A 22,872-nucleotide genomic window follows, 5' to 3' on the forward strand; every position below is an offset into this window, starting at 1 on the left:
TACCCGTCACCTCCACTTACATATCAGCCTATCCCGAATTACCAAGCACCCGCACCCTCTTACCAAAATCCACAACCCGTTTACCAATCATCTCCACCTCTCACATATCAACCCACTTCACCCAGATACTCTCAACCTGCACATGTTTACCAAGCTCATAATGCCCAACCCTCTCACTACATATCACCTCCCACTTACCAAAATTTCCCTAGACCTAGACCAAATTTTGACCGCAGACCTCCCAGACAATATACAGTCATCGCTGAGGCAATTGACCAGCCGCATGAGAAATTTAAAGCTTCTGGTTACGACTCCCCTATCCCTGCCTTAACTTTAGAAAATCCTTCCCAGTGGGTCAACCCTAATAAGACCTGTGCATACCACTCCGGCATGAAGGGACATACCATTGATGAGTGCCACTCGTTGAAGGACAAGATTCAAACTCTGATCGACAATAAGGTTATCATAGCAAAGGAGCCTACTCCTAATGTCCGCAACAACCCTCTACCTGATCACAAAGGTGGAGACATTCACATGATCGAGATCGGAGATGACTGGGACACCAAGGGGTCGATAGGATTGATTGCTGAGGGCGATGAGCCAAAGAAACTGGCGGTCACGCTTAACCCAATTGTTGTGCAGAATCATCCCTCCAAGGGCGATGAAGTAAATATGTCTATACCTCTCGAATTTGAAGCACCTTCTTCTGCAAAGGTGCCCGGACCAATTAAGGTTGAGTTTGGAGTCCCGAAGGCACCTGCACCTTTCGAAGTTGCTGTGTTACCACCAAGGGTACCTATTCCTGTAGCAATGTCAGACATAATACCGTTCCACTCAAATGCCATACTATGGGATTACACAGCTGAAGCAAGGAGGAAAGGGAAGACCAAGACGGGAGAAGCAATTGATGCGCAGGGTATAACCAGAACAGGCAGGGTTTACACTCCAGAGCACCTAGCCTAGTCCAGTAAGCAAGCCTCTATATGGACTACTGAAACTGGGCCCGATGATCTTTGGAGGAAAATACAAGCTAAAGAGTATTCGGTCGTTGAGCAGTTGAACAAAACACCAGCGCAGATCTCCATCCTAGCTCTTCTGCAGAGCTCTAACGCACACAAAAATGCCTTGATGAAGATATTGAGCAAAGCTTATGTGCCCAGCAACATAACTGGAGGCGAAATGGCAAATATGGTAGGGCAAATACTGGAAAGTCGCAAAATCACCTTCCACGAAGATGAGTTGCCACCGGAAGGACTGAGTCACAACAAGGCCCTGCACATCACCGTGAAATACGAGGATTACTTCATCACTAGAGTCCTGATCGATGGAGGATCCAACCTCAACATCTGTCCGCTGATCACTCTCAAAACATTGGGAAAGAGCTTGCACGAGATCAAAGATGGATCCATCAATGTTAAAGCCTTCGATGGGTCCCAAAGGTCTACTATTTGAGAGATTATCCTATTCCTGCAAATGAGACCAACTTGGTTCGACGTTGACTTTCAAGTGATAGATGTCCCAGCATCCTACAACTTGCTGTTGGGACGACCATGGATCCACGTCGTTGGAGCTGTAGCATCGACCCTGCATCAGGCAGTGAAGTTCGAATGGAATCACCAAGAGGTGATTATTCATGGAAATAGTAGCAACCCCATATATAGTCGCCAGACCATCCCGATGATTGGAGGCAGAAGGAGAATAGGCGGAGAAACATACCACCACATTGAAAGGGCCAACGCTGTAGACAAGGATAAATGGTGGGATAACAAGATTGGAAGTATCTTGAATTGGTGTGGGTACGAACTTGGAAAGGGACTCGGTAAAAACCTCCAGAGAATCACCAAACCCATCAAGCTGAAGAAACATGGTACTACATTTGGTTTGGGGTATGAATACACTTGGAAGGAGTTCAATGACTGGTCGCCACCATGGCGCGGTCCCTACTATCCACTGGAGCATCCGATACCTCGCCTGGAGCAGACTTTCCAGCCGGCAGACATCATATATGGATTAGAGGAAGATGAAGCATTGGCAGCCATGAAGAATCTGTTTCTGGAAGACGATGATATGGACTACTGTGTTATTTTTGAGGAGGAAGGGGAGGAAGACCCTTCTATACAAGCTGTGAACCGAGGAGAACGCCTCAACAATTGGTCAATCAGAACCACCAGGGCCCGAAAAGCTTCGGGGTAGCAAGGCTAAACAAAAGCACAATGCATCACATTTTTACTTTTTACTAGCTGATTTTATTTCCGCATTGTCTTTAATTTTGAAAAGAGCTCTGATATTCAAAACAATTATGAATTCAATCGAAGCATTTTAGTTTATTATATATCTCGCTCTTATTATTTTTTCTATCATTCACTTTATTTTACATATCATTACTATTACTTGCCTTGACGATGAACCAACGATTTTGACTTGCAACAAGACAACGCAACAAACGGATATGGATTCAAAAGAGGATGATATACCAGAAGAGGTCGTCAGAGAGGTTAAGAATTTTGTGAATAGGCCTAAGTCTAACTTGGACGAAACTGAGGTCGTTAATCTGGGAGATACAGAGAATGTCAAAGAAACGCGCATCAGTGTTCACCTGTCACCATCAGAAAAGAAAGAGTACACGGAATTCCTAAAGGAATATGAAGACATATTCGCCTGGTCGTATGATGATATGACTGGTGTCAGTACATCCATTGTAGCTCACAAACTGCCAACAGATCCAACATGTCCGCCGGTAAAGCAAAAGCTCAGGAAATTCAAACCCGACATGAGTTTGAAAATCAAAGAAGAGGTTACCAAGCAAGTCAAAGCCAAGGTTCTCAGGGTAGTAGAGTATCTGACATGGTTAGCCAACATCGTGCCAGTGCCAAAAAAAGGATGGGAAAGTTAGAGTTTATGTTGACTACCGGGATCTTAACCGGGCCAGTCCTAAAGACGACTTCCCCTTGCCGAACATACACATTCTAATTGACAACTGCGCCAAGTATGAGTTACAGTCTTTCGTGTATTGTTTTGCTGGATATCATTAGATATGGATGGACGAGGAAGATGTAGAGAAAACAGCTTTCATCACGCCATGGGGAATGTATTGTTACAAAATGATGCCATTCGGTTTGAAGAATGCTGGTGCCACCTACATGAGAGCCATGACTACCATATTTCATGACATGATACACAAGGAGATCGAGGTATATGTGGATGACGTCATCATCAAATCCAAGAAAGCCAGGGATCACATGGCAGATCTAAGAAAGTTCTTCAACAGACTGAGGAGGTACAATTTGAAGTTGGATCCCGCCAAGTGTGCATTCGGGGTTCCTGCTGGTAAATTATTGGGTTTCATCTTGAGTCGTCGAGGAATAGAATTGGATCCGTCAAAGGTCAAAGATATCCAAGAATTGTCGCCGCCAAAGAACAAGAAGGACGTGATGGGTTTCCTGGGGAGACTCAACTATATCAGCCGGTTCATAGCTCAGTCCACAGTCATTTGTGAGCCTATCTTTAAAATGTTGAAAAAGGACACTGCCACCAAGTGGACTGATGATTGTCAGAAAGCTTTGACAGAATTAAGGAATACCTGTCAATGTCGCCGGTCTTGGTTCCGCCTGAGCCAAGAAGACCCCTATTGCTTTACCTTGTGATATTGGATGGAGCATTTGGTTGTGTTCTGGGACAACATGATGAAACAGTGAGAAAGGAGCAAGCCATCTACTATCTCAGTAAGAAGTTCACATTGTACGAGGCCCGATATTCTCTTTTAGAATGCACTTGTTGTGCTCTGACTTGGGTCGTGCAGAAGTTGAGGCATTACTTCTGTGCTTACACTACTTATCTCATATCTAGAATGAAACCTTTGAAGTATATCTTCCAGAAACCCATGCCCACTGGCAAGCTCGCCAAGTGGCAAATCCTTCTAAGTGAATTCAACATGGTTTATGTGATCCAGAAAGCAATCAAAGGGAAAGCCTTGGCGGATCATCTCGTCGAGAATCCCGTGGACGGAGAATACGAGCCCCTAAAAATGTATTTTCCAGATGAAGAGGTATCTTTCATAGGAGAAGATATTGCAGAATCCTATGATGGTTGGAGGTTGTTTTTCGACGGAGCTGCAAATTTTAAAGGAGTTGGCATAGGAGCAGTCCTAATATCAGAAACCGGCCAGCACTACCTGGTATCCGCCAAGCTCAGGTTCCCTTGCACCAATAATATGGCCGAATATGAAGCCTTCATCTTGGGGCTCAAAATGGCCATTGACATGAACGTTCAGGAGTTGCTAGTGATCGGGGATTCAGACTTGCTCATACATCAAGTTCGAGAAGAGTGGGCAACCAAGAACTCTAAGATACTTCCCTACTTGCATCACATACAGGAGTTGAGGAAAAGGTTCACAAAGACAGAATTCAGCACGTCCCCAGAGTCCAGAACGAGTTTGCTGATGCATTAGCTATTTATCGTCCATGATCCAGCATCTAGATACAAATTTCATTGATCCTATCCCAGTAAAGATTCATGATCAGCCAGCTTATTGCGCCCATGTTGAGGAAGAAGCGGATGTAAAACCATACTTCCATGACATCAAGGAGTACTTGACAACAAGGGAATATCCAGAACTTGCCAACGCTACTCAGAAGCGCACACTTCGTAGGTTATCCAGCAACTTCTTTCACAGTGGAGGAATCCTGTACAGGAGGACTCCCGATTTAGGTTTACTAAGGTATGTCGAAGCAAAAGAAGCATCCAGGCTATTGGACGAAGTGCTTGCAGGGACCTGCGGGCCGCAAATGAATGGTTTTATCTTAGCAAAGAAGATACTCCGAGCAGGGTATTTTTGGATGACTATGGAAACAGAGTGTATCCGGTATGTTCGCAAATGCCATCATTGTCAGATACATGCATATATGATAAAGGTACCTCCAAACGAGCTTACTACAACAAGCTCACCATGGCCATTCGCCTCTTGGAGAATAGATGTTATCGAACCTCCTGCCGCATCAAATGGGCACAAGTTTATCTTAGTGGCAATCGATTATTTTACCAAATGGGTCGAAGCAGCATCATACAAGATGGTCACTAAGAAGGTTGTGGCAGATTTCGTCCGCGACCACATTGTTTGTTGGTTCGAAATTCTGGAATCAATCATCACCGATAATGGTTCCAATCTCAACAGCGACTTGATGAAAGCAATGTGTGAAACATTTAAGATCAAACACAAGAACTCTACAGCCTACAGGCCTTAGATGAATGGAGCTATGGAGGCAGCTAACAAGAATATCAAGAAGATACTAAGAAAGATGGTCGAAAGGCACAAACAATGGCATGAGAAATTATCATTCGCCTTATTGGGATACCGCACCATAGTCCGCACATCGACCGGAGCAACTCCCTACATGCTGGTTTATGGTACAGAGGTGGTCATCCCCGCCGAGGTAGAAATTTCCTCCTTAAGGATCATACAAGAAGCAGAGTTGGATGATGCAGAATGGGTAAAAGGTCGCTACGAGCAGTTAACCCTTATAGATGGGAAAAGGATGAATGCAGTTTGCCACGGTCAGTTGTATCAGAACAGAATGTCCAGAGCCTTCAACAAAAGAATTAAGCCAAGGAAGTTTACACCGGGGCAGCTGGTGTTGAAGAAAATATTCCCACATCAAGATGAAGCCAAGGGAAAGTTCTCTCCCAATTGGCAGGGTCCGTACATGGTTCACCGGGTTCTAACTGGATGAGCCCTTATTCTTGCAGAAATGAACGGAGAAGTCTGGCCAAAGCCGATCAATTCAAATGCAGTAAAATGATATTATGTGTAACCACTTATGATTCCCTCTATGATGTAATTTGAACTACGCCTGACCTGATTCCCGTTTAAGAGGGGATACATAGGCAGCCCTATGGGTTCGGTCACAATTTAATAAAAATTCCATTTTTCCCCGCTATTGGAACTGGGGCAGAATTTTGAGGAGGACCCTCAAAATTTCGAAGTTGATTTTAGTTCATGCATAGCCAGAAGCGCCAGCCTAGTAAACTGGGTCAGAATTTTGAGGAGGACCATCAGAAATGTCCGCTCAGCAAACTAGGGCAGAATTTTGAGGAGGACCCTCAAAATTCTGGAGCGAAAGAGGTTGCAATGTCTTGAACCACGTCGCAGTCGTTGGTTCATCTAAAGAAAACTATTTTCAATTATATACTTACGTTATATTTACTAATCATGCATAACTATTATCCTAATTGCTGTTGTTTAGCGACGCTACCCCAATGACACACAACGTCAAGAGCCCGGGGAAGACGAACTAACCTTTTCCCCTTACAGAACTCACGATTTTTCTTTGGATGCAGGCATTCGACTTGCAGTATCGTTAAGTATATTTATGTACGCATACCTTCCCAAGAATGCAACTTCTCAGAATCATCACTTGCCCACAATTGCTATCCGTACACAATCTCCCCAGCAGTTATATTGTCATAATCAACTATCAGTTAAGAGATCTTATTAGTAATCGTCCTTTTACATTCTTGCACTACATAAGGCTACTTATCTGCCTTTCGAGACTAAGCTCTGTCTCCAACTACATTTTGCATAAGGCTATTTTTCTGCCTTCCGAGGTTAAGCTCTACCTCCCTCATCATCTGCATAAGGCTACTTATCTGCCTTTCGAGACTAAGCTCTGTCTCCATCTGCATTTTGCATAAGGCTACTTTTCTGCCTTCCGAGGTTAAGCTCTACCTCCATCATCATCTGCATAAGGCTACTTATTTGCCTTTCGAGACTAAGCTATGTCTCCATCTACATTTTGCATAAGGCTACTTTTCTGCCTTCCGAGGTTAAGCTCTACCTCCATCATCATTTGCATAAGGCTACTCTATCTGCCTTTCGAGACTAAGCGTTAATTCCATCCTGCATGGCTGAAATATCACCTTTTTACTTTTCTCGCACGGTTGCAACATCGCCACCTTCATTTAAATTCTGTACCGGCTGAAAGATCGCCACCTTTTGCATTTCATGGGCTGAAAGATCGCCAACCTATTCAAAGGCATTATAGTTCGAATGCACCATCTACATGGCCCGAGAACATCATTTCATGGCTTGCGAATTTTTATTTACGCTCTTCATAGCCCGGGACGTCATCCTAACCGTCCAAAGACAACATTCATGGTCCAATAGGAACTTGCATCACGTTTAAATTTATGTACAATCTACGCTGTATTGCCCACTTGCAGGTACACCGGCTAGCAAACGACTGTCTCAGTAGTAGCGATCCCGCTCCGGTTCTCGCAGCCTATCAGACTTCAACTATACTTCTCAACTTAGGCATCACATCCGTTCCTTTCAATAACTCTATCGGCATATTTCGCCGATGGATCCTGAACTATATATGGCCTGATTCCTGTAAGACCAGGGATATGTAGGAAGCTCAAGAGCCAAAGCTCGGTCAGAATTCTTTGCAAATCGTCTCTTTCGGTCAAAATTGGCCATCATATCTTTACCCGACAACTCTTTCATCCTTCCCGGGTAAAGAGGGGCAGCTGTTGATACCCAATTTTCCCTATGTATTTCTTTTACATGCAAATACTTTCAAATATCATATACATACATATATAAGTATGCCCAAGTGTTTTAGTATTTTTCCAATTTTTTAAAAGATTTTTAAATTGATTTATTGCTCAATAATTATTCTCAAAATTATCACTTTGGTGAATAACTTATTTTATTCTCATATTTATACCAAACTATAGGTAGGTTACTTTTCATATATTTTTACAAATTAATTTGGTATTTTAAAAGCTAAATTGCATATAATTGCAATTTTAGCCTGCTTTAAGATTTAATAGCATTTTATAATTATGAAACTGGTTTCAATATTTTTAAATTAATATTTATATACTATTAACGGATCCAGTGCTTTTAATTAGCTTTCAAAATCATTTTTTACTATTTTTATAAAATAAAAAGGGAAAACTGGCTATTTAAATTTTGGCCTCAGTTCGTTTCAATTGTAGCCCCATTACATTTCGATTTTAGCCTAAAATTGACCCAATTTCAAACTCAAATTCGGACCAGCCCAATTCCTTTTGACCCAACCCCTAACCCAACTCAAACGACCCAACCCGGTTCCCCACCTACCTTCTTAAATCTAGGCCGTTGATCATTCGGATCAACGACCACTATTCGCCCTACCATAATTAAACACAGGTGACTACCCTAATCCCTCATTCTCACGTGGCCCGCCGCCTTTGAATCCCAAACCCTCTCAAATACTCTCAAAAACTCTCCGAAACCCTAGCCTCCTCCTACCCCTTTTTCAACCACCGGTCACCGAAATCTATGGTTTCTCAGGCCATGGATAGTTGGTACTCACCTATCTTCACCAGTAAGTCAGGGTTGTTCGAAGCTTCGAGGCCTGACCTCGACGATTCCCTCTCCATCTTCTCAGACCTTTGATTTCATGGCTCCTGCGGCCATGCTTCGGCATATTCAAGACTTAGGAGCCTGATTCTTGACCTCTCCGACTCAAGATCAGACCTGTTTCCAAGCCTTTCTCATTTCTAGGGTTTCTCCGAAACTCTAAGCTATTCAAGGTCCTTTCACCGTTATTTGCTTAGATCTATACTATATCTATGCTTTTCTTGACATCTAAAGTGTTTTCCCCAAAAGTTTCTTTTCAAAATCCTTTCTCTTCGATTTTAGGGAATTTGAAAGGATTTTTGGGAAAAATCTTTCTGATTTTTCTTCTTCTTTACTTTATGTGTGTTTGTCCATACCCTGCTGGTGTGATTACTCTTTATTACGCATGTATTGTTTTCTACATTTTCTTTTCTGCTATGCATGTTAATTCCTGCTTAGTTTTCTTTACTCTTTTACTATGTGTGTTTACCGTTAAGTTATTTGATCTTGTTTACTAGACTCTGTTCATGTTCTTACATGCTTCATCTACTTGTGTTCACATTTGTATTATCTCCTTCTTCTGAACTTGTTTAGCTTCCGAGTTTTCTCAAATATGTTCTTCATGATTTTTCTTCCTTTGTCATTCAAACATGCTATCATATCTGCTTTGTTAAGACTCTAAAACAAATGACTTGCTTTCTTACTTCCATGTCTGATTCAATTTTGAAACCCTAGGATTTGGGGGGTTTCCTTTGACGATTTTGATTTTTGTGTTCGAGTTAAGACTCCACTTTGGGACCTTGAACTCCCAGACTCACTATGAGTCTGCAAATTGAACCTGTATCTTTTTGCTTATGATTCTGAACTTCTCTTCGATTAAACTCTCTTCTAAATAATTTGACAGCCTCTTCTTGATTCACATATTTGTGTGCTTTATATATGAGAACTCTTCTTTCAAAAGGTTTTGCCAACTACTAATTGATTCCGAATTCCTTTAATGGTATTTACTTGATTGTTACTGATTTTCCCTAATTGAACCTTTCTTTACCCTTTTTTTGACTTGGTTCATTCGAACAAAGCTTGCAGCTTTGATTTTACTGGTTGTTTGATTGATTCCTTTTCCTTATTTTTCACAAACCATGTACCATTGGACTTTTGCCTTAAATAAACGCTGTGTATTTACCCTTATTATATTACTTTGGAAAAGGTTTTAATCAAATTCTTTCCTTAATTGTCTTATGCCCGTTCGAAATCAGAATCCCTTAACCAAAGGGAGACTTTATGGGATTGATTGCAAACTATTTCCTTACCTTTTCTTACTTGTTTTCTGCACTATAAAAGGGGACTACCCTTCTGCACTTGAACACACTTTGAATTGCACACTCTTACACACACACTCTCAATTACAATACTCTTTCAATTCTCTACTCTCTTTTGAGATCTTTTGTATTGCTTGCTTGTAATTTGGCTTACAAGACTTCTGCTTTCATTTATTTGTTTCCCTGAAACTGGTATGTCCTAATTTTGATTCCAGCATCATCCCTATGTGTTTACTTTACAGTTGCTACACTCTTGGCTACTTTCCTGTTCATGTTCTGTATTGAATATGCTACTCTCTCTTTGCATATGCTGTTTGTTGTGAATTCCCCATACCCCTACTCCCTTCTATGTGTTTGAGTTAAGGTTTATGGCCTGGCAGTATCCAAATTGCTGTTCAGGTCTGAACCTGATCCTCAATGGATCTTAACTCCCAAAATGTGGCCTAGTAGACTGGTTGGGGTGTGCCAGCACTCCTTATTGTTGGGTATGACCACCAGTTTACGCTGGACTTCCCCTAATTCCCCTCTATTGCACTTTCACTTACTCCTAGCCTCTAAGTTCTGCCATCCCCCTCCTATGAGCCTTGCCTTGGGACTTTGAGTTCCCTCTGAGCTTGGACATTTGAGGGCTGGCCCTTCCACACTGCACTATAATTTGATTCTGCAATGATATTTGGGGGTGTAAGCATTGCCTAGAGTTCTTGAAGCTCCTTGGAACTTTGACACATCCCAAATACGAGAAAGGCTTTGGAAATCTGATCTTTGGAAGTTGGTTTATTTCGTATTTCAGACCTGGGGTCTGAATTAGGCTCTCCTTAGTTGGAATCTTTAATTTCTGATATATTTCTTATCTTTTTCTTATTCATTCTAGTCTGTAATAATCTTGTAATAAACTGCTGGGGTGTTAGTGAAAAAGGGAGGTCAGTCCTGCATGCAAAGGGGTAGATATCATGTTCATAAGGAATTACTATACTTCTGAAATTCTGCATCTCATGTAGATACCATGTTCATAGGGAATTCCTATACTTCTGAAATTCTGCATTTCATGTAGATACCATGTTCATAGGTTTTTCTGCACTTCATATAGATACCATGTCTATAAGTCGTTTTTGAAATTCTGCATATCATATAGGTAATATGCCTATAGGACTTCCTGCATTTTGCATATGCATCTGTCACTAGGCAAACCTGTTTATAAGATTTAAATAACTAACTGCATATAGATGACCTGCCTATAGGATTTCTGCATGACAATAACAACGCTTAAAATCAGTAACGCCTAGAAAGCATGCCTATAGGAGCTGTCAACCAAACCTGAATCGTCAACTCGCTTATAAGCCTAAAATCAGTAGCAATAATGTTTAACGCCTGCAGATCTTTTGTCCCTGTAATTGACAATTCTTTTTTCTACAATCAGTTTACTTATTTATTTCTGAAGCTAATAGATATCATGCCTATAGGTTCCGTTTAACACCTAGGCAAGCTTTAGGGTAAAAACTATAATTGCATCAGTCTTTGATAATTACAACCAACAGTCAGGCCTAATTCAGACTTCTTATCTGAAAATATGTGATAAATCAGCCTGCCTTAATGTTTAAGTTTAATTCAGACCTAATCAGTACGTGTAAGACATGCTAAACTATATGATTTTCTCTGATTTAAGGAGGTTTATTTGAGTCATATCTGCTTACTTGCTTTCCCAATACTTGTTGTATATGTTTTGAATGTCGCCTTAGAATTTTATCCTTTTTAAAAAACTACAAAAGCCCCAGCTCCCTCCCCTTTAGGATTAGTAGTCCCATATGCCTCCGGTACTGATAGGATTGGGACGGGCAATAGCATGAAATAAGTAACGATACTATTCCGCACTTTAATACCTTAACGAGGTGGGAATGGTAGATATGGAGATGATGACCGATGCGCTAATATCACGTGCGACCCCTCTTTTTGAGGAGTGATTGCTGGGTATTGCATTGAAGTGATCCATATTAATCATAAACCTAGGACCCCCCCTCCCCTTATTTGCTTTCATTTCTTCTCGTGAAACCATTCAAATCTTTTTTTTTCCATAAATTCCTGTCCTCTCTACTTACCTTCAAAAGTTTTCAACCTAATTGCAATGTTGTATGCAAGTCCTTATTTGAGCCTTGATTGTTTACTTGTAAAGTCACAATTGTAACATGGCCGGGACCACACTAGTGGATCTTGAGAGGTGCCTAACACCTTCCCCTCGAGATAATTTCTAGCCCTTACCCGAACTCTGGTTTTTCCAACTCAAAACTTTCTTAAAGTGTCCTAATGCACTATAATCATTAGGTGGCGACTCTTCAAAATTCCAAAACCCAATTCTCGAAAGGGAATAGAGTTGTCCTCCCAATGTCGTATACCCGATTTCGACCCATAGAAAAAGGGGGCGTCGACATACGTCTCAATGGGAAAAAGATGGAATTGAAAAAATATTGTTATCGATAACATTTTTGGTTATAATGTTACTGTTGAAATAATGCAACAAGATGAGGATCTTGAACCAAAATCTGTCGATGAATGTAGACAGATAAATGATTGGCCAAAATGGAAAGACGCTATACAGGAAGAGTTAACTTCACTTGGAAAACGTAAAGTCTTCGGTCCCATAGTCTGAACACCTGAAGGTATAAAGCCAGTAGGGTACAAATGGGTTTTTGTGCGAAAACGAAATGATAAAAATGAAGTCGTTAAATATAAAACACAACTTGTGGCACAAGGATTTTCGCAAAGATCCGGCATTGATTATATGGAGACATATTCTCCTGTGGTGGATGCTATTAGGTTCAGGTATCTTATAAATCTGGCAATGCATGAAAAACTTGATATGCATCTAATGGATGTTGTCACAGCCTATTTGTATGGCTCATTAGACAATGAAATCTTTATGAAAATTTCTGAAGGATTTAAAGTGCCTGAACCATATAAAAGTTTTTGAGATGTTCAATAAAGCTTCAGAAATCCTTATATGGATTGAAACAATTAGGGCGCATGTGGCATAATCGCCTAAGTGAGTACCTGTTGAAAGAAGGGTACAAAAATGATCCAATTTGTCCTTGTGTCTTTATAAAAAGGTCTGGATCTGAATTTGTTATAATCGTCGTGTATGTTGATGATTTAAATATCACTGGAACTCCTGGAGAGCTTCCAAAAGCAGTAGGCTGTTTGAAGAAAGAATTTGAAATAAAAGATCTTGGAAAGACAAGATTTTGTCTTGGTATACAAATTGAGTATATGAAAAATGGAATATTTGTCCATCAATTAACATACACCGAAAAGATTTTAAAGCGATTCTATATGAATAAAGCATATCCATTGAGTACCCCGATGGTTGTGAGATCACTTGATATAAAGAAAGATCCATTCCGACCTCATGAAAATGATGAAGAGCTTCTTGGTGCTGAAGTACCTTATCTTATTGCAATTGGAGCATTGATGTATCTTGCCAATAATTCCCGACCAGATATAACTTTCTCAGTAAGCTTATTGGCAAGATTTAATTCTTCGCCAACACAAAGACACTAGAACGGTATTAAGCATATATTCAGATACCTTTATTTTATTCAAATGAATCCAAGTCATCATTGATTGGTTATGCGGATGCACGATATTTCTCTGATCCACACAAAGGTCGATCTCAGACATGCTATTTATTTACAAGTGGAGGTACAACCATATCATGACGTTCGACAAAACAAACTATGGTTGCTACTTCTTCAAATCATGCACAGATAATAGCCATTCACGAGGCAAGTCGAGAATGTGTTTGGTTGAGATCGATAACTCAACGCATTCAACAAAAATGTGGTATTTCTTCGAAAGAGAATATTCCAACAATATTGTATGAAGACAATGATGCATGCATAGCTCAATTGAAAGGCGGATATATCAAAGGAGATAGAACAAAATACATTTCACCCAAATTCTTTTTCACTCATGATCTTTAGAAGAATGGTGAAATAGATGTCAACAAGTTCGTTCAAGTGATAATTTAACTGATGTGTTCACTAAGGCATGACCAATCTCAATATTTGAAAAGCTGATATATAAGATTGGAATGCGCCGTCTTCGAGACATTAAGTGATTTTTTCATCGGGGTGGTAAAATATGTGTTGCACTCTTTTTTCCTTAACCAAGGTTTTATCCCACTAGGTTTTCCTGGTAAGGTTTTTAATGAGACATAAAGTAATGCATATTGAAAATAATTATGTACTCTTTTCTTTTATTAGGATTTTTTCGCAATGGATTTTTTCCTAGTGAGGTCTATGAGTCATTTTTTTCGTTTTACATGAAAAATCCAAGGGGATTGTTGTAAATAGTGTATGGATATATTTCCATGATGTAAATAGTGTGAAGATAGATTTTCCTACAACATATCTATCTTTACACTATGCAAGATAGATTTTAAGTTACCTTTTCTTTCCTATAAAAGCATGACAATTTATATTGGTAAAGAACACACCAAGAAAAAGAAAAGAAAGAATTCTACTACATTTGTTCTTAACCTAACTTTTCTTATTGTTATTTTATTTTATTAAATTGCTTTATTTCATAACAAGTTCAAAAATAAGAGGTCACAACCTTTAGACATTTTTCTCTTATTTCTCTTAAAAAGCTTCTTCTTACTTCCTTTGGGTGGGGTAGGGGGTTGGGGGGGGGGGGGATTGAAGGATTACAATTGGCTAGCTTCACGAGAATAACTTGTACTAGTAATTAAATGAAATGAACAGTTTCTGTGATCAAAGGAGGACAACAACCATTGACGGCTATAACACCAAATAAGAATTGAATTTTTTTTTTTTGGAACTTGCTCCTTTTGGACATTGCCAGAAAGCTAGGGCAGCGGCGGTCGGAGGAAAAAATGAGAAAAACGACAGTCGAACAATAGGTAAGAACTATTTAATATCACAATTTGAATATTAAATATGATGGAGGTCTTTGTCCTAGTCGTTGAGGTTAACTACAATAGTACAATCCTTAATCTTATACTAACAATAGTAAAATGAATTTATCCAGAAAGTGACACTCCAAAACTAGCAAAAATGCAATAACATATTCACATCCACATATAAAGATATCAAACAAGACCTTGGTTTAGTATAATGAGATTAATCCACCTAATAACCCTCATTTTTAATGAAAAGATTACCTCAAATTTCAACTCCATCTATTAAACTTGTGCCGGAGAACACAAAAACCTTAGATCATGTCAAAGCTCTAGACCATACATATATATATATATATAGGGATACAAGATTTAAAGTTTATGGTTTCCTATAACGACTTTAAATAAATATACAATAAGTAACTGAGTTCACAATCAAATATTTATGAATAGTTAGTGAATCATATATTGGACTCGTGAATGCAGGTTTGGGGTGTGGCTTGTATACGAGTCCTTCAGAAGGAGACATCACAGGTATTAACCATTGGTGCCCCCAAGATTGATTGAAGAGTAATGGGGTATATGCAAAAGTTATTGGATTCACGGGAACCCATATTCAATAGGCTAGATCCGTCCTGCACACACTTTTTGGCTAAAAAATGCAATTAGTTTCAACAGACCGGTCAATTTTGTATTTTAGGCCTAAACCAAATGCTAGAGCTGTAAGAGAAAGACGTGGATCTATTGGGCCTATGAATCTGGGCCGTCCAAATCAAATCTACCCTCACGCCCAAACATAAAAAAAATTAAAAAATCTTTTGGTGTTTCAGGTATTTGTTTATAACTTTCAAGTATTAAAATCTGTTTGATTTTTTTTAAAAAAAATAAAAAACCATAATAAACAGTGAGAAATAAAGAAAGAAGATGTCCTGTAATGAGGCAGAAAAATCCTTGCTTTCATCTGAAACATCTGTGCAAATCCCAGAAGCCTTAAATCTTGCTCACAAGCTCTCTCCTTGAGGCAATTTTGTAAGTTTTTTCTTTTGAAAATGGAATCCAATTAATTCTTTTTTGCTATATTGTTAATTCCATAAGCGTCCTTATTGGACATTGTTTATGATAGTGGATGACACTTTATATGAATTAGTAAATCACAGTACTAAAAAGAAATTTATGCTGAAGAAATTGGCATATATTGTACTTGTGTTTCACTTTATCAGAGAGATTGATTTGGCCTCAAGTCTTACTTGACTTATTGTTTTTAAGAAAATATGAAAACTCAAATCATTAGGAGAATATTTAGGCTGTGTTGCTCTTCTAGTTGGATTGAAACCAAGGTGCAATAGTTTTCTGTTAATCTGTTCCTATAAAAAGAAGAATATTTTCCTTAATAATGACTGATAAGTGTAGAACACTGACAGTGTATGCTAGTTTTGCAGTTGCAAAAATTGAAATTCCAAAGTATCAGTTCATCTTAAACTAATGAATAAATAGCGGGTGCAATAGTGTTCCTAAATTGTATCTGTTATTTTGGGAATTTTGACAGATGTGGTTGCCACCTCGCCTTCATGTAGCTTTTTCGTTTATTCTTTTATATGTGCTAAATTGTTCATGAGTCTGAGCATTTTGGATCATTGTGAATGCTGAGTTTTCGAGCCAATCCTCAATTATAGGTCCCTTAAATAGTTTGCTTTTAGAAGTTGTCTCATAATTTAAATTATATCTCCCTATGCAACTCTAATACTTTATCCACTTCTTTATAGTCTTGGAGTCAGCAGCCAATTCTAGGAATCGGCGTACATTTGGGGAATAAACAGCTCTTGTAGTTAGAAACCAATTCTAGATGGACGAGCCTGGTCCATTGGAGCTTCTGAATCAATTAGAGGGCATATTGGGGTCCGATCCTCTGATGTAAGTCTCACCCTCTCTGTATATGGACGCAATTATAATGGTTATTTAAATGATAATATTCCATTATTTTGTTTTCCTTTTCTGTTTGTTTGAATCAATAATCAATAAGACCATTGTTGGAGTGTTTACTGTAGCGTCGTATGAACCTAGCTAGTGGAGTGACTCTTAACTTCTATTTCTGAACAATATGGCTAGTGGAGTGATGTAATTTTTGGAGAACTGTCTCATGAGCTACCAACGATGGTCCAACAATGGAAGCCCATGAGTCATCTGAGTGTGATAAACCATTTGTTGTTCAGAGCTGTAGATTTCTAGGCTATACAAACATTTTCAGACATTAGCGTACTTTTGTTGTACTATACATCTTTTTGAAACGTAGTGCGGTGTTTTCTTTATTTTTGAAGCACTTAAATCATTTCAACTTGTACATTTGGATAGGATGTCATTGCTTAAATGTAGTATTACGATAAGGAATTTTCCTCTTTTCTCAAAGAAAGCTCTATTGCTTAAAAATCATAACAAGAAAGAAGGAACTGCTGTTTTTGTAATGATGATGATATGAGTTGAGCTCACAGAAAGAAATGAGGATCTATATCGTCAACCCCAACTTGTTTGGGACTAAGGCATAATTGTTGTTGTTGTTGTAAGATATCTCTATTTAAGAATGTTCCCAAATAGTCACTCAATTATTCCTTTCAGATAAGGTGATAAACTTTTGTTCTTGTACTCTTCTCCCTAGCATTTTTTTAACTATACATATTACATCTGCATATTTCTTATTATTTATTTTTACTCTTATTGAGATGTTGAGTTCAAGAGTGATGCTGTCATTAGCAATCTGACATGCATCTCCTGTTTCCAGTGATGAAATAGGGTTCATTCACCCATCCCAATTTTCTGCATTAAATGAGGATATTGGGACTCCTTCAACATCTGTTGGTTCTGTGCCAAAGTCAAGTTTTGAGACAATTTTCTGGGCTAGGGATCATAAGCTGGGCATCTCAACTAGGGTTCTCTTTCCGCTTTATGTTGCGGCTAAAAATGCATTTGTGGATGCATATAAAAGTTATAAAGTGTACCATAGCATTTACAACGAGAGAGATGATAAAAGTGCTTCAACTTGTCCCTCATCTTCTCCACTTAGTCTCGAAAGTGAATTGATGAAGCACAGCAGGGCACTTTTGCTTCTAAGTAGTGATTTTGGCTCAGCGTGGAATTCCAGGTTTGTTTTGAACACATAAAAGTTTTGTTTTTTCAGTTCGTTGTAAATGGTGACAGCTGTCAATAGCTTTTTGACCAGATACATACCTTCTATGGATATCTGATCTTGAAAATGTAGCTCCGGAGCAGAATGTATTTTTTTTAGTCTGAAGGACAATACAAGACTCCACGATAATGGAAATAGCGAGCGTTAATGGTTTGAGTTTTTTTAACAAAAGCGAAATTTAATGGTTGACTCATAGAGCTATGGTGTCTGTTTAACATCCTTAAAGAAGTCTTTCTTTTGTGAGTTAAAGCGCATGATATATATCGGCAAAAGATCAGTAGAAACTTTTTAGTCCTGACCATATAAAGTTTTTTCCCCCAGGAAGCTAGTTTTGTCAAAGAAGCAGTCTTTGTCCATGTTCATGAATGAGCTTATCTTTTCAGCTGCGGTTCTCTCGCATTCACCTAAAAGTGAACAAACGTGGAGCCAAAGGTAACATACCTCTCTTCTCATATGTAAAAAGGGCAGCCCGGTGCACTAAGCGCCTGCTATGCGCAAATTCTTTTTAATTATTGGTTTGTGTGTCCATTCTGTTACATGGATGAACCTCTCAATTCACTCTCTTTTGCTATCTCTGGTCGCTCAAGATTGTTTTTATCGTATCGAACTTTGAAAACCTGTTTACAATAAGCTCATGCTTGGATGTTAATGATGAAGCATGGTAATGGCATATGATGAATTGGCATATCTGCGGTCTCAAATCCCCTTTTTGTGATTATGATTTTTGGGGAATGTTTAGAGTCACATGCTCCAGTTGTATGTAAATTTAGGTATGAAAGAAAAAAATTGAATTTTAAGAGCGAAGGGGCGTTTTTTTTTTGGGGGGGGGGGGGATTAAGGTTCAATTTGCCCAATGCTACTTGGATCGGAACATAAGCTAGTGAGGCATCATAGAAAAAGAAACAAGAAAATAATGACGCACATAATACAACTGTTTTTCGGTCGTTTCTTGGAAGTTGGTGACTTGATGTTTGTCTTTTCTGGGAGTTAGTTTGAAATGAATTTTTATCTTACCCTTTCAATGATCAGTCATCCGCGGAGAAAAATACGCTACTTGGATTTGAACATAAGCTAGTAAGGCATCACAGAAAAAGAAAAAAGAAAGTAGTGACACACATATTTCTCTAATTGAGGTTAATACAACTTTTTTTAATCGTTTCTTGGAAGTTGGTGTTTGTCTTTTCTGGGAGTTAATTTGAAATGAATTTTTATTTTACCCTTTCAATGATCAGTAGTTCGAGATGCTTATTACTGTTAATTACTGATAGGAGGTGGGTGATCAAGATGATTGCTGGAAATTGTTCAAATCTGCAAGAGATTATGGAAAGAGAATCCGAGTTAGTGAAAAAACTGGCTGAGGTCTTATTTTGGATCATACCGTGAAAACTGCATACATATAGACTATTGGTGGATCAATATTTGAGTGTTATATTACAAGGTGGCTATCATTGATACTAGGAATGTTTCCACGGATTCTCTCGAGAATTACTGGTTCATATTTATATCTGTTCTTGAAGTACTTTGGTTCTATCATAGAAAACGTATGATAATTTTCTGACAGATGGGTCTTTAAAAAAAAAAAAAAGCTTTATCATTCCCGGAAATCTACTTTTTTTGTGTGGAATATTTGTGCTGTCTGAACCAATGTGCACATGTTGACAACTTGTTCAGTTCACAAGCTTCACTGAGATAATTCTGCCCACTGAGGCCGGAATAGGTGGGCTCATACCAAGTGTTGTAGTTGAATGACTTGGATGTATTAATGTCCAAGTTGTTCCTACTAATGTCATAATTCAATTATTTTGGTAATTCTAATACCTGAAGTTCCTTCCAAATAACTTTAAGCTCTTTCTCTCTCTCTCTTTTTTTTTTTTTTGGGGGGGGGGGGGGGGTTATGTGGTAGTTTGGACTTTGGCTTTGTTAGGTGCGACCTCTGGTTAAACTTGAAGAACAATTACTGGCTCACTTGTATTCATCCACTCTGACTTGGATTAATCTATTTCCAATGTTTGTACTCATTACTGCAAGTTAGTCCCTGAGATCTAAGTTGGCTCTCATTGTTGTTACAGAGATCAAAAATGAACTATCGTGCATGGAATCACCGTTGCTGGTTAGTTTCCTACATGTCAGCGGAACAGGTGAGTGAAAGGTTCGTGGTATTTTTTCTTTTGCGACTTCCTGCCATTTCACTGGCTATGCAGAGAAGGCAAAGTTTTGTCAGTGGTCATAGTCTCTTATAGATTTGTGATAAAGTGTCTTACATATTCCTGATCTTCCATTGAAGATGGGCTCATTTTCTTAAGCCCCAACCAATCATCTCCGCGGCACTCATCTCTTTGAATTATTATATATACATTATGGTATATATAATTCTTAACAAATGGATTTCAATTCATGCATCCAGGTGCTGCAGGAGTTTGACAAGTCACGGCACTGGGCTGTGCTCCATGTTGCTGATAATTCTTGCTTTCATTACCGTGCGGTGAGTTTCCATCACGGAGCTATTATTTTCGTCTTAGCTTTTGGCAAATGCTGCTGGCTGGTTGTGAACTAATCGTGTAATTGCCCTTTGCTTATAGAGGGTGAAAAGCTTTACTGATGTCCATTTGTAATATATGTTAGAATTTTTTCCATCAGAATCTTGATTTGCTTGTCTCTTTTGCTTGGTAACACTGAAAGAACCTATCAAACCTAGTCCCATAAAATATATAACGGTTTCTGAAACTGCTTGTTCCATTCAAAGTTCAAATAGAGGAAGGCATGGAGGTATAATGTTGTTTATTTTGGTACATTGGTCTACACAGCGGTTGATGCTTCGTCTGTTTGAAGAATCACAGCATAACAAGGGTCGAGATGCTAGCTTTCATCCAGAACTTCATGAATTGTTGAAGGTATGCTTTTGCTCATGTGGTTGTTTCCTCAAAATTGAATGGCATTTGTCGGGGAATCTTAGTAGTTCAGTTGGTTGGTTACTTGAACTTTCACCTTGTTGGTGAGGGTTCGATTCTCCACCATGTAATCCCCTCCCCCATTTCCCCTTCTCCTACACCCTATATATAATTATAATAATTTAAAAAAGAATGGCATTTGTCATTTGTGTAAAGATTCTATTTTAACAATGAACTCAGAAGATGCTTATAGGAGAAGCCTTGAAAACTACATGCTTTTCACTAAAAAATTTCATAATAATCTCCTCAGAAAATCACAGAGGCTCAACCTTAATTAGCCAACTATGAGTTCCACTAAAATGCCTTTATCTAGTAAACTGCATTACGGTGTTGCAGGAATGATCAGTGTGAAAAAAAGGATCGAAAATTAAAGTTCCTGATGTGGAGGTGGGGAAGTTCTAGTAAAATGCTCAACTAGTTCTGAAGCTTTTAGTGTTAAATGCCAAAATCCTGAAGTAATATCTGGATTGAAAATGTGTTACTTTTCATTCTTGTTGGTTCTGAAAACAGTAAATCATCTAGTGACAAATACGAAGCCGCGTCTTGCAATTTGCTAATTTTTTTCTTTTTGGGTTCAATGTCTGCTGGTAGGATGAGTTCAACTGGGTGGAGAAGCTGATAAAACGTTATGTGGGGAGAGAGGTATGTATATCACACTGGTTTTCACAATAACAATTTTTTTGGTTATATGACTTAGTGATGTTTGAAAGTTTCCTGAAGTCTTGGCAGACAGTTCTTTGGTGCATGTAGAGTCGTGGCATTCCTGTCAATCATCTAATGTTGCACACTAAGTTATGTAGGTTTACAAAAGTAAGTGAAACGTCTAATTTGACAGTAAGGTGTTGGAGTGGATATACACACATCTCTTGGAAATTTATGGAGATTATCTTCATTTGAATCGTCTTCTGTTTCATCTATAATACTCCTTAATGAGATCAATAGAATGTTCATGTTGATGTTTTGTTATAGATTCCCAAATCTGATGCCTCAATGTAAAAAATATGATCAGTTCCATGCACAAAATTTGATTGCATCTGTCCTAAGTGCTTTATCTGTTATCTGTATCTCGATTTTCTTTAATTTGCTTCATGAAGATATTCTGAATTCTGACAAGCTTGAAAGCTTGAAAGAAACCCGTCTCATGTTATTGTTTTCCTGTCAGGCATTGTGGCTTCATCGCCGTTTCCTCTTGACATGCTGGATAAGATATTTTGCATGCGGTGATGATGATAGATCCTTGTCTTCTAACCAGAGAAACATTAGGACAGTTGACATTGACATACTTATAGATAATGAATTAGAACTATTCCGTTCCTGCACAAATGTATATGATAGTGACTTTGAGGACTATCAAGCTCAAGCAACCTTTGCTGCAACTTATATGATGTGGCTCAAAAAGGTATTATGCTTCTTCATATTAGTTTCAAGTTTCCAGTAATTTCTAAGCTTTTCACGCAGTTGATTTTATTTGTTTGTTATCAGCAACTATCGATGACTCTGGCAATTGATATTCAAAAGGTGGAAACGAGCAGATTGAAGTCAGTCCTAACTAATGTATACCCAGAAAAGAGCTTCCTTTGGAATTCTTTGCTTGAATAAGAGAAGATGAGGAAATTATAGCATCGTTGTTGTCTCTACTTCATGGATTTAGAATCCTGGTGTTGCTTCATATTTGTTTCAACTTGATGTTATTTGTACTTTTTCTCTCCAAACCACACCGTGCTCTAGCGAAATTCGATTAACAAACAATCAATCGATCAAATGCAATTTCATCCAATTACTATCATTCATTTAGTCTTTAGTGTTTTTAGACTTTTTACTCGTTTTCTTTATCGCACTTATTTATAGCTATCTTAAACTTTAAATTGGCCAATGGCGGTGTCCGTTTTCCACACAGAAGCTTAATCCAGAATTCATTTAACCATGATGCTTCATTGAGCAAGTCTCGGAACCTATAGAGGAGAAGTAGAGCCTCAATCTCCATGTTAATCGTCTGATTATAAATTGGAAATCATATCAAAGTGAAGAGTTGAACTACTTATAAGTCCAATTCAATTTTCAACTACAACTATGTGCAATGATAGATTAGTGAACCATTTAATATCACAAGATGAATATTAAATTTGACGGAAGTCTTT

The 22,872-nt window shown here is 38.6% G+C and overlaps 1 protein-coding gene across 1 annotated transcript; it reads left to right on the forward strand.

Moving 5' to 3' along the window:
- The first annotated feature begins 14,430 nt into the window (after positions 1-14,430).
- LOC107800740 (uncharacterized) lies at positions 14,431-22,549 on the forward strand. Its single transcript, XM_016623962.2, has 12 exons — positions 14,431-14,611; positions 15,095-15,637; positions 16,372-16,519; positions 17,382-17,741; positions 18,108-18,218; positions 19,055-19,145; positions 19,856-19,924; positions 20,191-20,268; positions 20,591-20,677; positions 21,326-21,376; positions 21,897-22,133; positions 22,217-22,549. The coding sequence occupies exons 3-12, from the start codon at positions 16,452-16,454 to the stop codon at positions 22,331-22,333; spliced, it is 1,269 nt and encodes a 422-aa protein (XP_016479448.2). The 5' UTR covers positions 14,431-14,611; positions 15,095-15,637; positions 16,372-16,451; the 3' UTR covers positions 22,334-22,549.
- The last annotated feature ends 323 nt before the right edge of the window (positions 22,550-22,872 follow it).

Source organism: Nicotiana tabacum, chromosome 7 (genome assembly GCF_000715075.1).
Source record: "Nicotiana tabacum cultivar K326 chromosome 7, ASM71507v2, whole genome shotgun sequence".
In the NCBI taxonomy this organism is placed as follows: domain Eukaryota; kingdom Viridiplantae; phylum Streptophyta; class Magnoliopsida; order Solanales; family Solanaceae; genus Nicotiana; species Nicotiana tabacum.